The sequence below is a fragment of the Haemorhous mexicanus genome, chromosome 17, assembly GCF_027477595.1.
Source record: "Haemorhous mexicanus isolate bHaeMex1 chromosome 17, bHaeMex1.pri, whole genome shotgun sequence".
NCBI classification, from domain to species: Eukaryota; Metazoa; Chordata; class Aves; order Passeriformes; family Fringillidae; genus Haemorhous; species Haemorhous mexicanus.
In genome coordinates this window covers 12,863,784-12,881,881 of record NC_082357.1, presented here as the reverse complement: position 1 = coordinate 12,881,881, position 18,098 = coordinate 12,863,784, and the positions used below count along the sequence as shown (strand labels likewise).

Genomic DNA, 18,098 nt, shown 5'->3' with positions numbered 1-18,098 from the left:
GGACCTCCATGGAAAAATGCTAGAATAACATGAACTCCCTTCTTCACAGAAGAATTCCTCTCAAATATTTATCCCAAAGGTGCAACACCTAACAGGGACTTTGGATGACACTAAATAAGAATGTTACTGCAGCCACAGCACAGCCAACTCTCTTCTCATGGTAAATCCACAACACCTTCATAACTGTCCCAGATAATTTTGGTAAACCCGTGACAACACCCAGGCTGCTGAGGGGTCTGAGAACAGAGCACATCTGCACTGTGCATCCAAACCAGGTCACAGTCTGGAACTCACTCAGTCCTTCCAACACATCGAGAAATTCTTCCCTGGGAGGGTGCCCAGAGAAGCTGTGGCTGCCCCTGGATCCCTGGAAGTGTCTAAGACCAGACTGGCTGGGGCTTGGAGCAACCTGGGACAGTGAAAGGTGTCCCTGCCCAGGCCAGGGGCTGGAACTGGATGATCTTTAAGGTCCTTTGTAACCCAAACCATTCTGTGATTCTTTGATGAGGCAGCTTTATCTCTTGCTGTTTAAATAAAGTTCATTTTTCTTAACATGACAGTTTTAATCTCATTCAACTGAAAATTCTGTTCAACAGTATTTAATAAACCCAGTACTACCCAGAGACACATATACTACATAGAAATGATACCATTTATAGGAGTAAGTTATATGGCACATTTTTCAAAGTCAGTGATTGGTGACAGGCTTGCTTACTGCTCATTAATAAAAAATAAAGGCATTGCTCCTGCTGGATACTACTAAGGTTTCTTGTTTACTTTTCCTTCCAATTACTGTAATTGACCTATAACTCACTGGAGTTCTGGGCATTTATTCTAAACTTTGCACAGAACGCAGCAACAATCCCTCAGCATGGCAGCTAAATATGTCAAGATTAACATTCTGCTAAATATTCCAAGAGAAATTACAACACAAGAGTGTTGTAAGCTGGGGGTTTATGAGAGGTTTTGTGCAATTTGTGGATTCTGATCACATCTGGGACTAATATTAAAGGGCAAGTAAAGGTCTATCACAAATCTGTGTTTATCTCTTTGCTAAGCCAAAAATAAAAATCTGACCAAATCTCAAAGTCTGGTTTGGGAAAGAATTATGTAATAGTTTGCTGTATTTCCATAAGTTTGTTTCATTTGATGTCAGGCAAAACACCAATAACTTAAAGTAACTCTGCTTGGTACAACCACAGGGTAACGAGACCCTTTGATCACTCAGGGATGCTCTTCCACCCCCCTGCTTTCCTCAAAGTTTGTTCTCATATGGGAACTTTACCATCAACTCCTGCCTTCTAGAAAGATTCCTTTTTTTGATCACCAGATATAAGGACCCCCTGAGATGTGCTTAGACAAGTGACTGTAGATGAGACTGTCTTGAAAATCCAAACTAATTTTAAGCACAGGGAGCAAAAATCCTCTCAGCACAAGGACTTGCAGGGTGCACCATGCAGCTGCTGGGCAAGAGCCCCCAAAGCTCCACAGCCAGAACTTGTCTGACAGCTGGGGATTACAAACCTCATCCAAAACTGGCCTAGCAAATATCTACACTGCACCCTGCAACCCCTTGGCAATTTAGTAGCTGCCTCAAATTGTTTTTCAAAGCAGATTTTTCCCTTTGCATAGCGATGGAATAAACACAAACTCTTCTAATTCAGTAATCAGGACAGATAATTACATCCTCTTAATTGTTTTCTTTTTCCAGCTTAGGTTCATGTTGATGGGAGATGGTAAAATTAGTCCACGAGCCATCTGAAGTTTGCCACTTGCTGATTAAAGCCTTAATTGATTCAGAATGTTTTACAAATCAATCTCTGAATTACTTCGGGATCATGGTGGCATATTGTAAAAAGGAATTCAAACGTGCACACACTCCCCTTGTGAATGAGAATCACATTCCCATAAATCCTTAACTGCATAAACAACTCGCTTATGTTGTTTCAAAATTCACTGTTTGACAAATTCAGGGGAAAACAGCAAAACGAGAATCACCTAAAATACAACCTGCTGTGGCTTATAGAGGATTCTTATTTCTTCTTGAGCTCATTTAGCAATTTTTGAGTGGATTGCAATGATACAATCTTGAGGGGGGAAAAAAGAGTAAAGAATAGAACTGCCCCATCTTCTGCAAACTCATAAAACTGTGATCTACAGGCCAGGGCATTCCAGGCCAGATGTGTTTTTCTGATTCAGTGCACTCCTTCCCTCAATCAGGATCCACACTTTTTACTGAGCTCTCACGTTCCCTGTCACACAGTTCTGGTGAGCTTTGCACATTTCCAGAGACTGAAACAGAGATTTTGAAGTTCTCTTGGTGATCAAGGATGAAAAGCAGAGATACCTGACATTGTTCTTAAGGGCTCATCAAAAGGAACAGCTCTGGCTGTAAGGAGAAGCCCCTCCCTTCCCAGGGCTGAATTTGCAGAGGTCAGAGTGAGCATTAGACAACTTTGATGTCTCTCTTCCCCCAGAATTGATCAATCAGTTCAGCTCACCTTTGTCTCAGTCTAACCACAGGCTCACTGCACTTGAGCACATGGAGACCACTTAAAACACACCACTGTGCCTTGAAAAAACAGAAAAAGAGAGGCCTCTATCCTATATTTCAAGAGCTGACAGATTTCCCAAATCATCCTATTTTTTATAACACACCCTGGCTATAAAACTGTGTTCCCTCCATTTTTTTAATAGCTGCAATGAGGTGGATTACAGAGTATTGCAGTGTTTTTCCAGGCATCATTTCCTCTGGAGCAGAAGGGTGGGCAGCACAGACAAGGTTGGTGTTTGCACTCATGGACAGAACTTTGTACAGATCACACACCTTGATGCCTCACCATAAAGGTTAAATTTACTTTGGAAAATTCTTATTCAAAGATGCAACTGACAAACTTCTACATCACAAATATTACTCAGGTAATTCATATTCACTCCTGATAAATATTTAAAGAACACAACTCAGTTAAGGATAAGGATTTATGACAAACACACCACCTCCAGCATTAACACACAAATGAGGTTTGTGTTCCCCATTCTGCTGCTGTGCTGTGCCATGAAGCATCTGTAAATGTGGTATTAAGGTACTAAAAAGTCATCAAAGTTGTTTGTGGCATTGTGAAGTGGAAGTGAAATCAAGTACCTGAGTCACACAAACCAAGGATGGACTTGTTAAAACCCAGTCCTTTAAAAATTGCAATAAAGTCTTGTCAGCTGACTTCATAAACCTCCACTTGAAACACACAGAAAATAGCTTTATTGCTTTAAAAGTAGAAAAAATACAGTTCTGAAAAGAAGCTGCCTTAAAGAACCAGGGTGTGCAAAGGCTGCAGGAAAACAGCTTGGTCATTATTCACAGCAAACTCATAACTTGTAGGTTTTAAGTCTCACAACTCGGAGATATTTTGACAAAATTAAAAACACCTCCTCTTGTGTGTGCAGTGAAAGAATGAACCAAGAAAAACACTATCTACCTGCATCTGCTAGCCATAAACTCGAGATAAACAGTGTTACTTCATCCCTCTCACAGCTGCTACAGCCTCATGCTGCCACACTAATTAGAGGTCTGTCACTTCTTCCATTACAAACACCCTCTGAAAGCATTTGTAACAACCCTGTAAAAAAAGATTTATCTGTGGATTTTAAGAATTCTGCTGCTTTCTCCACCTTTAAATCATTAAAAAAAAGCCTTCCTGAATAGCCCAGCTGACTGCAGTGACACTGTTACAAGCTACAACAAACCACAGCCACTTGTTTGCTCAAAATGAATTCTGCATTATGCTCAGACACTCAGCAGTCACTGCCACGTCCTAAAGGATCTGCCAGATTCCATATTTCACCCCATTAGCCTCTGAGGTGCAAATCCCCCTGTTCTGCAGTGGACACCCAGAGCTGTCAGGCACAATTCAATCAGAGTCTTCCTCACCTCCCCTAGATCAGGGCTGTGCTTGCTGATGAGGCCATGGCCCACAGTAGTAGTTTTAAAAGCACCCCAGGCCCTCCAAGCTAGAACACACCACATCAACCACATGAAAGAAATGATCAATATCCTCCCCCAAAGGCAAGTGGAAGTGTTCATCCAAACTCTGTTAGGATGCTTTCAATATTAAGCCTGGACCCATTTGCTGTGCTTACATTTCATACACGACACTTCCTGAGTTAAAATTCAGAGAAAAGCTAAATTTAAATGTCATCTTGAGGGTGGAAAAAACATAATATTGTCTTAGTCTAATTCATTGCTTCTTTCAGTAGGAAAAAATCCTCTTTTTAAATTCCCCATAACATCTTGGGCATTGGCTATTTCCATTACTTGTCTTCCCACAGTTAAAGGGAAGTGCTGAACATCTGGTTAAACCTCCTCTCCCTTAAAAACACACCTGTGGCACTGACAAGCTATCCACCAAGCAATCAAGCTGAACAATTTTTAGAAAAGCTTTAAAAATACTTGCATGGTATAAAAATTTTTTTAAATACTGGCAAGGTACAGATATTTGTCACAGAGGTCACAGAGCAGTTCCTAAGCTAACAAGGTTAGAAATCTGGGTTGGTCTAGTGGAATGAGCAGAATTCTCTCTCAAATTTACCAAGGGAATACCCACAAGTGAAAAAATATTAATTTCATATGAAGAATCAATATGCAACAAACCCACTGACATTACAATGACCACAAAATTAAGGTGAGCAGAAATATTGTCTGAAGGGGAAAGTTTTCCTCAAATGATCCCTGCTGCACCAAAGATAATAAAGAATAATTGCAAAGCCCATTTATATAAATCTTCAGGATCAATCCCATGGTGTTTTACAGTTTAAGAGCAGATTAGATAGGTCAGCATGATGTTGGAGATCAATACAATAATAATATGTTGAAGTATAAGCAACCATACCAAATTCTATTTGAAAGTGTGAAATTGGTCCAAAAGTGATGAGTCCATAATCACAATATTCACAAGAAAAACAGCCCTCAGGCTCCAAGTTCACAAGCTATTTAGATCTATGTGAAATCACTCTGCACTTATGTTAAAATTAAGTCAGCAGGGCTCAAAATGAAGATATTTATTTTTCAGTTTTCTTTGTTTGCATCTGAAGTTTCCAGTTTAAATCACGGAACAAAATGAACCTTAGATTTCCCAGCTAAAAACCAACTCCCCTATAACCTTTGCTTTGTGAGATGAAGATCACCAAATGAAATTAAGTCACTTTACAGTATTTCTTGGCTTTGCTCCAGGACAATATGGCAAAGAAACATTTGTCATAATCACTTCCAATAGGGAAAGAAGAGGAAAAGATCCTGCTAATGACACAGCACTACCTGGCACGGGGGACTCTGCAGAGCCATCTCTGCTCAGTGGCAACAGCCACAGACCTGGAGCAAAGCTCTGGATAGAACAGGAGAGAGAGGCACTGAGTTCTCTGCAGAGGAGAATTCACAGCCAAAAAGGGAGTCATTTACTTCCACCTCCTTTGACACAATGCACCCCCTTGCATTACCTTGCTAGCTGGGGTTTTTTTGGTTGGGTGGATGGACTGGGGGGGTTGGATGAGCATGGCATGCCTGCAAGAGCCTCTTTTCATGCCATTATCCTCAGCATATTCACTCCTTGCTTTCATGGGCCTTTTTAGCTCGCTTTTACTGACTTGATTTAATATTCATAATCACCTTGAAAAGGCCATCTGCAATTTAATCACTCACTACCAATTACTTTCTTTAATAGCTCTGACAGTATCACTCACAGATACCTGATAAACCCACAAGGATGGCTGAAGGCAGCTCAGGCTTTGCAGTTGCTTTCCCAGCATCTGCAGAAGGTACAACACTGCTGGCTTTTTAAGCCTCCACCAAGTCTTTACTAAGTCAGGTTTATGAGCAGATCAAAATGCAGCCACACGGAGTGAAAAAGCAAAATTTTCTTTTATCCCTCCTTAGTGAGGAAGGAATGAGCAGGCAATGAAGGAGAACCACCAGACACAACTACTCTGCTTTTCCTTCTTTATCCAATACATCTTCCACTGCAGTATTTTCCCTACACACAAACAGCAGAAGTGACTTCATCCTCAACTTGTAGAGATATTTAACAGCAAACATGGCTGGACAAAATTTAGTAACAATTTTGCACAAATATGGCCTTGGAGACCAGGACAGTGTGTGCATTTTCCTGGTTGCTGTGCTCCATCTTTATCACAGAAAGCTTGCAGTCTTTTAAAGATGTGCTATTTAACAATGATGTTCTCCAGCATTAGAGGAGCTGTAACTTTGTTCACACATTCCATTGCTAGAATGATTTATCCACCCTCAAAAATAATCCATAATCCCAAAGCCTACCTTTTTAAGAGCTTAAAAGTGTGGACAAAAGTCTGCACATGAAAAGAAAACAGTGTTTCCATCACTTTATAGCAAAGTCTGTAGGGAAAAAAAATCAAAATTTGGATTGCTCCAGTGTCTAAACCACTCCCCAGCTGCACACAACAATATGTGAAACTGAGCAGGACAAAACCAAAGGATAACAAACATCCTGGCTGGGCAATTTACAGCTCCCAGGGTACAGCCAAGGGGACAGGAAATCAATGCAGCTTTTACATACATCAGGTGAAGCAACCCAGGTTATGGCCAGGTCTGAGTTCCTCTTCCTATTACAAATGGGGTAGGAAGGACCAATTATTTTAAATTACTTTAAAATTCATAGCAAGTCCTTACTAAAATCTAAAAAGAATATTTATAGCTGTATGGGTGACCTTGGATCCTGCCTGTCCTGACTCTCCAGTGCTTGGGTTGCAGTTGTAATCACTATTTTTCCATTTTTTCCCATAGCCAGGCTGTTGTCTGCCCTCCCACAATTACCTGGACAAATCACATCTCTCTGGCAGAAGGATGAGACAGACATCCAAGGCTTTTCCATTCTTATTCCATTTTCCTGCTTTATGATGTATATTGAGAAGAAATTAAAAACATCTTTAATATGAAGAGCTTTAAAAATATAACCCCTCAAGCAACCATATGTCTGGGAAAGCTGGAGATGAAAATTAGCTTTTGTGAAGGCTCTGGGAGGGCAGCTCTGCCACGCAGACCTTTGGCACGTGCAGAGATCTTTAGGATATTTTTAGACTTTTCAGTAACTCAGTGCAGAACATACTCCACTAAACATCTGTTTTCACCATATTTACAATTCCTTATCTATATTGTTTAGAAGAGATTTCAAGTTTGCCTAACTCAACAGTTTAAAGAATGCTATCAAGTAGTTCCTGATGTATTTCTTTTCCAAATTGAAGAGTCCTTCTACGACTCAAAACCCCTAGATGCTGCAAATTTGTCTGGTTTATAAGAAATAAAATGCTTGTCACTGTTTTCCTAAGCAAGAGCTTGGTATCTCTGCACTCTCACTTACAGATCAACCAGGACAACTTTTCTCACAGCAGAGCAGGAAAAAGCTCTCACAACCATAGATCAGAGAATCATTGATTATGCTGAGTTGAAAGAGAACCACAAGGATCATCAAAGCCCAAATCTTGGATGTTTTTCTTTAAATGGGGTTGTTTGTTTTTCCTTAAAATAGCATATTTCAGCTCAAGCTCGCTTCAGTAAGTTACAGGTTCTTAGTTTCTTAGTAAAAAGCACCTTCAAAAGGGTTTGCCAACTTAAAACAAATGAAAATTATACTTTAAATACATCCCACTGTGTAAAGATGGGAATCAAAGCAAAATACTTCAAGTCAGCTCCTTGGAAAACTCCAGGAGTTTGGCAGGGCAGAGAAGACTTACAAGAAACCAGGAGTTAATGTTCAAAAGGGGTAAATTGATACACCAGTCTCTAGGAGCTGTTCCTCCTAAAGCTTCAGCATTATGATCCTTACAGGAACTGAAATGCAAAGCCCTCCACAAATGCCTACAAATCACTGAGCTTCTGGCTGCTCTGGGAGTTTTTAGGCAGTGCAGTTGGATCTGGGGTCTACAGGAGAAAGAGATAAATAGTTCCAGGGAAAAGATTGTTTGCCACACTGACAGGCCCAGGAAGCTGCTAACACTGAATGTTGTTTGACTTAAATCTGCTCCATTTTATGATTTCTATTACTGTTATTATATTATTCATCTAGATACTCGTTTTTATGGCATTATCAGTAGGTATTAAAAAGCTTTTGCAAGATCCCACAGTAGTGCTTAAACTTGCAAGTATGGACAGGAGCTACTACCCTCATGCCAACAATTAGAACTAATCATGAGCACAAAGTACTTACATGAGAGTGAGAAAATTAGTTCACTTATCACTGCAGTGAAATGGAAAAGAGAAACTAAATAGAAATATGTTCTTGATAGAACGTGGTTAAATTGGAATTGGATTATACTATCAATTTTACCATTTCTGCCCATGAAAGATGATTCAATCTCGAGTAACCAACATCATCTTTTTATGTCTGATCAAAACAATGTTTATTTTAACAGCTCCCTTTCATGTTATTTCACTCTGAAGTATTAGAACAAGATTGATTGAAGAAAAACACGGATCAAAAATGATACTTTGTAAATTCTTCAGTATTATTTAAAACCACTGTAGGTGGACCAATGAGATTGAAGAGCCTGTCTGTTGAACCAGCAATACTTTTCTGTCTAGAAAAGTTTCCTGGCATTTCTCTTCTGCTGATCTTCCAACAAATCATCGCAGTTTGTTCAAGATGGCATTTTCCTGGATGGCATGTATAATTGATGGGTGTCACATTTTATAAAATGATTGCAAGGTAAATTCAATTTTCCCTTTTCCTTGTTTGTGTCCTCTAAGAATCCCTTATCTCCAGATATCAATTACCAAGCAGTGACAGAGATAGGATACAAATCACTCCGATGAATGTAATAGCAAAAGTGATTAGAGATAGGGAGAGATTAATTGCATGTGTCAGATATAAATAAAGGGTTTAGGAGACAACCCAGGATTTGGAGCCTGTGTTTGTGTGTGCATTCCAGATCTCTCTCAGACACAGTAACCCCTCTAACCTCATAAACAGACAAGTGTAACAAGAAGCCATGTTAAAATAATAAGTTTGATTATAGAAACCTCAGCATTTGCTGTTTCTTCAGAGCAACATGCATAATGTATGTGCATCTGCTGAGGGAACAGGCTCTCAGCTCGGGTGCAGTTCTGTGGTTTCACCAGCCAGTGAGGAGTCCCCATAACAACAGGGTTGTTCTGTTGCACTTGGGAGAAAAGGACATAACTATTCTTCCCATAAACCATGCATTTAAAGCTTCATTACATTTGTTGATGCGATATGATGAAAATTAAGTGCCAGATATTTGAATAGATTTTATGCTGATTTAGGCTGTTTCAGTTCTCTCTAATAGGGAGACTGAAATCATCTTACAGAAAGTTCAGTTTATCATCTTCCCACGACAAAAGCTACCAGCAGAGGAGATCCTGCTTGCCTGGGGCAGAGGCTGCAGCAGATGCATCATGAGTGGCACTAAGTTTTATCAAAAATAGTCCAGAGGAAGATGAAACTGGAGACCAACCAATATTTCTGCTATTTATTAGGAAGAGAACCGATAGCATATTTGGAAAAACTAAGAAAAAAAGCTTGAGCTGCCACAGAGGTTTCTTGGCTCACCTTTATTATTCCTGCAGTTTAGCAATCTGTCATTTTAACCACAGCTTTTCTTCTCTATCTCTGCAGTTAAAAGTGAGCAAAGTTTTCCTTTAAGGAGAAGAAAGGTAGAGAATTATGGAAGAGATCTGGCTGAGGCTTTACAAATACCTAACAATGAAATTTGGAGTCCAAGAAGGCTGATAAATCCTGAACATCATCTGTTACTTCTTTGTAATGCATATAAAATCAGTCTACACTGCAGTGCAGTGTCACTTTTTGCAGTAGATAATAGGGTAAAGCACTGAGAATATCTGCCTCCACTGAAATTGCCAGCTCTGGATAAAGCTTAAACTAACATTTGCTCCAATATATCAAACTCCAATCTTTAACACTAACTCAATTTAGTCCTTTTTCTTACAGCTATTATTGTTATTAAAATGTGTTTGACTTAAATACATAACCATGCATTTGAGATGTGTGTAAATTGCACTCTATTCTCCAAGAAAGGAGAAAGATCCCCATTTAAAATGTATGTCCTTGAATATAGAGCAACAATAGAAGAAAAAGCACTTTGACAGTATTTGACCACGGAATAAAAGATGGCTTTTACACAGAATGTGTCCTTAGGGTTGAGTGTTAGACCCAAACACTTCCACAGACTCCTTCAAATTCACATTTTGGATAACTGAGGCTTGTTTAGTGTCAATCAAATGTTCAGTGTCACTCAAAGCCAAAGGCTCACATTTACTCTTGGAACCCCACCATGATATCCTTCCTGAAAATCCTACTGGACAAAGAGAGAGCAAAACCTTTAAAGAAATGGGGAAGAAATGTGATCCTTTCAAAGAGCCACTTAAAACCAGGTCTCAGAGGGCTGAGGTCTGCTCTGTTGGACTTCCCCAGTATTTGGTCACCACCTTGGGAAATTAGGTACAATCATGGCACAGAACTGCAACTTCATCTCATCTTCCTTCTTTTTCCCTCACCAAAATAACACCAAAAGGTAAAGAAAGCATCATAGAACCACTAAATTCACCTCCACAGCCCTGACCCAGAGAGGCTAAAAGAAGTCAATTCTCTTGGCAAGAACTAAAACTAGTCTGACAAGTCTGCAGAGCTTGTGTGAATTTGACATGAGAATAGAAATATCTGTTCCCTGGGTGTGCCAGCCCATTCCTTTTTTCCTTTTCTCTGCCTACACCTGAAAGCTGGGACTGGCTATGAAAAATTCATGTCTTTTGTGCTTCAAACATACCCATGAAGGATCCTCAGCATCTGCTGACTTGAACCAACCCCTGATGGTTAATATGGCAAATCATGTTAGTGAAACACTCTCTTCCAGGAAGAAAAGTGTCTGCTCAGAATCTTCTGAAGACTTATCTTCTTACTACACCTGACAGAAGGATGTCAAGAAGAACATCCTCTCAAACACAGCGACAGGTAATGGGGCACTTCCCCCCCACCTCTTTCTTTCCTGACAACATAAAGAATATTTCATTCTTACAGACACTAAAAGTGACCTAAATGTCCTGTGCAATCAGAGGAGCCTTCCTTTATAGCAGAAAACCAACCAAATAAGAGCTTTGAGGTAAATTCAGTCCCTGTGAGCCTGAAATGGGACTTCTGCCTTCTGTAAAGTTTATGTCTTGATACATTAAGTTGAAGAACAAAACAGGCACCAAGCAGAGAAAACCAGGGTCTATTTAGCCTCATGCCAATGTCTGCCATAATAGAACAAAACTCTTGTGGTTGCAAGTGGAAGTTGGGCAGAACAACATCACACCCTCATACTTTAAACTAATTGCAATGCAACCAAGCCAGGAGTTTAATTTTCAATCCCCAACTTTTTTCTTTCCCTACTACTTTTTTTTAAGCATTGCCAGTGCCCAAGGGAAAAATTTATCTTCGTTAAATGATAATTGGCTTTATTATCTTTGACTCTTCAGAAACGCTGGCTGGCAAGGTTTTAAAAATTTTCATCAATCTTGTTTTCTGTTTTCACGAAGCCTGCATGAGAAAATGACATCAGGCTGCAGAACACTCTGTATCTCTTGGTGTTACCAACAGGTCTGGGGACTATCTAATTTACTAATAAATCTGTTGGAGCGACATGCATCTCAATATTTCACAGCTTAACCAGGAGGTGCAGGAGCAGGGCCCAGAATTGCAGTTCCGGACGATTAGCGCCGCAAAACCAACTGAAGCAGGACCATCGAAACTGTCACAACAGCTTACACACACCCACCTCCTGCAAGCCAGCAGTTAAATCACTTACTGAGGCCCACATTTTTCATAAAATGCTTCAACTGGACTCAGGAAAAGCCAAGCACTCTGTTAAAAGTTTCCAGGATTAGGCCAGTGGTGCTGACGTAAAGCGTTGCCCTGAAGTCAATAATGGAAATATCTCACCAGGGCTTTGCCAACTTCTTCCCAAGTGGCTCCAGATCCTGGCCACGGTGTCACATCATAAAGTGGAAGGACACAGACTGAGTGCCCTGCAGGGAATAGCTCAGCCAGCTCCTCACAGCAATAAAAAGCTCCCTATGAATCTTTCTTTTCCCCCCCTTCTAATAAACCCACTTAAACTCTTGACTTACACACTAAAATCCCTCATGGTTTCATTAAGAAGCACTAAATGGCCCTGCTCCCCTTTATCCTCAAAAAAACCTTCATGCAAAAGTGTCTCAGCCAACAGCAAAGTAGCATGTACTAATTTCTTTGGTTTGTTTGGGTATTTCTGGGGGTTTTTGGTTTGTGGGGTTTTTTTATCATTACTTTTGAGGGGTTTTTCTTTGTTTGGTTGGATTTTGTTTGTTTGTTTTTTAAGTTCCATAGTACAACCAGAAGAACTGTGATGCAGATGCAGAGATATTTGTTACACTGAGGATGGCCCTCAAGGAAGTGAGGGTTTTATGATGGCCTTACTTGAATAAACACTTCAATCTTGAGGTGCCCTGCCAACACTTGTAAGATCAAAGAATGTCACTTTATGCCCTGACAAGTCCCAGTCCTTAGGAACAGACCTGACCATCTGTGCTGCAGGGTATGTCTGGCTGTGGGAGAACAGGCATATGAAAGAAAAAGCCTAAAGAATTAAGGATCCATTTACAATGCCATCATCAAACCCTATTGCTCAATAGATGGAAACAGGATTAAAACATTTAGGATTTTCCAAGTGTTGTTATTGAAGAGCAGCATTTACATCCCAAAAGCTCATTCCAGCCCAGAGACAGATTAATTCTCACACCACTCCAATCAAGTTAGGAAGTTCCAGCAATGGAGTTAACACTGAAACCCTCCCAAGCAGCAATAGTGAATCCTCAACAAGGAGTGAGTGAGTAATTTGAGTTAAAACCCAAAGCCAGTGTTGTTACTATTTCCACTGCCAAACTCTTGACTTTCAGACTTTCCGATTTTCCAAGCCAAAATTTTGTGTTATTTACACGAAAGCTCTGACATATGGTTTAAAAAGAGAGGAAAAAAAAAAAGTGGCAAGATTTTCATTAGTGTAGTACACAGTTCAACTCATTTTTAGACATTTTAAATATAGGCCTAATTTATGACACCTCACACTAATTTCAGATGTGACGTTATTCCCAATATGCTGCTGCCTGTTGGACATAATTTTTATTTCCCCAGAGCCTGTCACCTCAGAGATGATCTAATTCTCCTGAAATCAGTGCAAATGAGTCCACTTGAAAGAAACATCCATGGTTTTCAAGCAGAGCTGGGTGGACCTCACCCTGTGTCACATTCAGACACATGGGCCTTGTGGCAGGCATGTGGAACATGGCTGTTCAGCCAAGCTGGGGACTCAGCTGTGAAGGAAAGACACTGCTCAGGTTTTGGATCCTCTCACTGAGTGACCAGATCTAGTGGGAAATAAATCTTTAGTGCCTTTGCACCAGGGGTGTGTAGGGACTGAGCCATGGGGACGGGGCGTGTACCTGAAACCCCCAAAGGTCCCAAAAAACTGAGTGTTCCCCTAAGCCCTGGCACTCTGCTGCCTTCATTTCCCATGTGTGGCCATCCTCAGAACGAGGAGAAAAGCAAACCCAAGCACAGCCAAAGCAACCCTGAGAAGGCTGCAGGCTTTCTCTGGGAGCTGTTTCCCAACTTCCCCGCATGTTTGCAATCAGGGCGCTGGGTGGGTGTGAGACTTCGCAGTGTTGGACTCACTGAGCTGCAGTTTAGACTGACAAGAAACAACACATCTTTACTATTAATACTCAGAGCCCTCCCAGAGAATTCAGTGTGACTGGGGCTTTTAGGCTGTTTTTGAAACATGCTCAACAGCCTCAAATCATTTCATACCACATGTATCAAATACAGTTATTAATTGAAGGACAGTTCAGTGTATTTTCCAGGTGATGCTCAAGCTCCATTTACCTTCAGCCACAATTCAACAGCGACTTTAATCTGCAATATAAGGCCCTGTAACTCATCCCCTGCTCAGCTCAGAGCCAGACCTTTCTCCTGCTGTCATTCTTGTACTTTGGAGCAGAACAGGACAGCTTACAGCTTTCTCAGCTGTTAGAATGATTCTGCAAATATGCTTTTCTTACAGGCTGAAGCAAATCTGACACTGGTCTCCTTCAAGGAATAATGAGCTGTGCATATCTAACACTGTTCTCAGAGAATGGCTGCCCTGGGAATTATCTATAGGGTTTTTTGCTCCTGCCCTCAATGACAGTGGCAGTGTGCACGCTGAGTCATGCAGCAAGGTTGCACTCAATAATTAATATATAATCTACTTGCACAGAGATTGGCTATTCCGCTTTACTTGGGGTTTATTGGATTTTGATTAAACTGTTTTTAAATTTTATCCATGTCCTAATGAAAAGTTACAAGTGTCATCACTCCTAACATCCCATAAGATTCAGATAGTGACAAGTCAATGCAGTGTCTTCCTCATCTGTGTTACCTGTAACAATCTGTTTCCAACCTCTCCCTTGAATTCTTTATTACTCTTCCAAAATATGTCATTTTTCTGCAACCATTTTCTGCATATTGCTCCAGGACTGTATTTTTGCCTGATTATTTTCTGTTACCAGACTAAAAATGTTTATTCATTTCTATGTAATGGATCACATAAGTTTCCTCCCCAGATCAAAGTTCAGAACAACCACATTAATCCAATTTTCTTTACAGACTCCAATGCCTTGCAGCCAGTGCCTTCCTTCACCACACACACACAGCCTTAATAACCCAGGATATCAAGGTGTCAATTTGAAAACCTCATTGGCTGACATTAATTCTAAAAGCAAATTCATTTCTGGCTTTCCATCTTGTCTCATCCTTCATTTTCTTTTATCCATTTTATCTTTCCTATTTGCCACATTCCAGACAGACTTTGCATTCATGGTATCAAGCCTGTGAGCATTTTGGAGTGTTTTCTTTTCCATATGCCCATATTACCTTCTGCTTTGCATGGCACTTGTTATGCATGCATGATCACAGACTATTTCTAGCATTAATTAAGACATGAAATTAAAGTAGGAAGTATGCTATTGGTCACATAATACAAACAACACACATTTGCTTTAAAAATGAAATTACTAAAGTGTTAGCAAACCTCTTCATACTGTCAGAAATAATAATGTTTACAATCTACGTGCCACAGAACAGCTAGAATTCACAAGTGGATTTGGAATATTATTTCCACTTCACAAAGATACTCATGAAACCCCTGAGCAGTTCATTTAGTTGAGATACTTGTCTGGAAGAAGACAGAGGTTTGTGTCTCCTGCTGCCTGTCAAGCCATGCAGCTGCCACCCAGAGTGACCCCAGCCCACGACCAGGGCTCCCCATGTTCGTCCAAGAGCAGCTCTCCTTGAAATCCAATTAGGAATTTTAGCAGGAAAATTACATTTTCTTAGAAATTGAATGTTTCACAGGACCATGTTTCAGATGAACTGCTGACAGACACAAGCACTGTTCCAAAAGCACCTTCCCAAATTTCCTGCCCAGAAACCCAGACCCCCAAGATTTGCTGTTGTAGGGAAATGAGCCAACAAGGATTGTCCAAAATCTCATGGTTCCCCAATCATCTGGGCCATCTCATCACGCTACTGATCCAGAGCTGAGTCCTGCATGTTCTAGAAGCCCAAATTATAAAGGCTGCCACTGTCAGCAGTGATTTACTCCATCACCTCTTCCCTGTCTCTACAAGTAAAATGAGGAACCTCCCCATTCCCACAGCACTGACACTCACCCTCTTCTCACTGCTACATAAATAATGCCTTTATCAAGCGCCTCAAAAAGGATTGAATCCATTTCACATGTTTAGAATTTAAATTTTTCATGCAAACAGGTTAACTGGATGTTTTACAAGAGCTTGCATGTGCACATTTCTGCTGAACGTGCACCTTGGCACTCTCAGTGTGCAGCCATCTCCCTGACCCAGAACTCTGCTGCTTTTCCCTCTGCTCTGATGCAAAACCCAATCATGGAATATCTCTGGAGTGCTGGTGTTAATACAACCCATGTAATGTAAAATAATAACAATGAAATGCATGTTCCCTGGGACTCTGTGATAACTCCAGGTAAAAATAATGCCATAAACTGGGAATAGATTCATAAATAAATTTGCACTCAGAAGGATGACTTGTTTACTTAGGCACAATGGAAAACAACACATTATAAACACCTGCATTAAAAAGAAATTATAACCACAACTTCACAATAAACAGTGAGGGATATCATCATGTACCTGCCTTACACAAGGCAAACCAGCAGACAAAGGGCTCTGAGGGTGATTTGTGGAGGGCATCTCCTCCCTTAGGTCCCTGTTTGCACAAGGAGTTCAGTGTGCTCCAAACCAAGCAGGAAACAGTGACCTCCTTTAAAAGGTCCAATCCTTTATTAGCAAGGCTGTTTTTATTCATCAGCCTTTGTGGGTCCTGCCTGCAGCCCCAGGGTGCCAGGACAGGCCCCACACTTTGGCTACTCACGAGTTACACTGAGATGAATGAAGGGACTGGTCTTGTTCTCCCCGTTCTTCTCGTTGACTGCCTGGACGTAGTAACCTCCTGCATCCATCAGTGACACCCCCAGGATCACCAGCTGGTTCTCCAGAGTGATGGCTCTGTTTGGGGAAGAGAAAGATCCCACTGAAACAGAGGAATGTTATCCACACAGCACCTCAGACATGACAGCCTAATATGATATTCACTGGTCACAAAAATCAAGATGTTGCAGAATAAAAACCAGCCCCACTTCAAACACACAGGAAATAAAGATCTCAGATGCCTCTAGGCCTTTTTTCTGTTTAGATCATGTAAGATGCTTATAGTGACACACAGAAAAAGCTTCAATGTATGAAACAGGGCACTGCAAATGGCAGGAAGGAGTTATGCAAGAATCAACAAATGACACTGGTGACTGCCAGGCTGCATCTTTGTGGGGTCACAACAATCCTGGCAATCATCAGGATGCTGCAAAGCCTGAGTTATTGAAAACCTTCTCAACAAGTGAAAGGCAGCCTATTAAAGAGTGATACTCAAGCAATAACATATAGTTCATTGAAATAAGGAAGTAAAAATCAAAGACAGCAGAATGTCCAAAGGTAAACTTTCTGCATTTATGGCATCACTGGTTATCAGCTCATCACAGACCAGACCATGGGCTGTCACAGAGATGATCTGTGTGGACAGGGAGGGCTTTCCTGTCATCCACAGCAGGTAGGACAGCACTCCTCCTGAAAGAGTCAGTAAATGTCACTGTCTAACACAAGTCTGTTCCTAGAGCTTCTGCAGAACAAAGGTTTCTGTGGGCTCCCTCACAGGCAGCTTTACACACTTGGTTACTTCACTTTTCACATGGATTGGATGGCCTTGTCTTGCCTATAAAGGATTAACCTAGAGGAAACATGTAAAAATTCAAGGGTTTGAGGAACAGGGCACAGGAAGCTCAAACACCAGAAAGATAAAAGAAAATGTAAAGTTCCAGGGAAAGCCTGTGGAGCCAAGAGCTCATCTACTGCAGCCTGGGACAGGCACAGACTTGGAAATCAGAGTGTAAGGCTGGGAGGAAGAAACTCCCTTCTCTTCTAATACTTGATGAGAAGCCATGCTGAGTTCAGCTGTGCTATTAGATATATCACTGAGCATGAGGGTGAAACAATTCATAACATTATTATACTGGAAGAAACAAATTCACACATCAATAGGTTCAAAAAGAATGAGCACTGAGTGAAAGCATTTGTGCACTAATCAGTCAGTAATAAACAGCCCTGCTTTCCATCCTCCTGTTGTGCCATGGGGTGGTTACCCTTAGTAATAAACAACTATTTTGCTCTGAAAAGAAAAGACAAGTAACAGTGGAAATCACACATTGCTAGTGCAGCAAACTGGTTTTTATACATGGGGAGAGCATTAGAAATTACAGAGAGAACATGGCTGTGTACAAAGGCAGGCATTTAATTCATAACACTTCAATTCCCTGCTGTGGATACAAAGAAACCTGAACTTCTGTAAAGCTGTCCTGGAATCAGAGAACCATTTAGGCTGGAGAAGATCTTTAGGGTCATG

General features: G+C 40.8%; 1 protein-coding gene across 3 annotated transcripts in view; it reads right to left on the bottom strand.

The window, feature by feature from the left end:
- The window catches only part of SDK1 (sidekick cell adhesion molecule 1), a 390,039-nt gene that overhangs the window by 190,856 nt on the left and 181,085 nt on the right, over positions 1 to 18,098 (bottom strand). For all 3 annotated transcript variants that reach the window (XM_059862197.1, XM_059862198.1, XM_059862199.1), the window contains one exon: positions 16,521 to 16,654. In XM_059862197.1, coding sequence (XP_059718180.1) covers positions 16,521 to 16,654 — 134 coding nt within the window. The remainder of the gene's footprint in view (positions 1 to 16,520; positions 16,655 to 18,098) is intronic.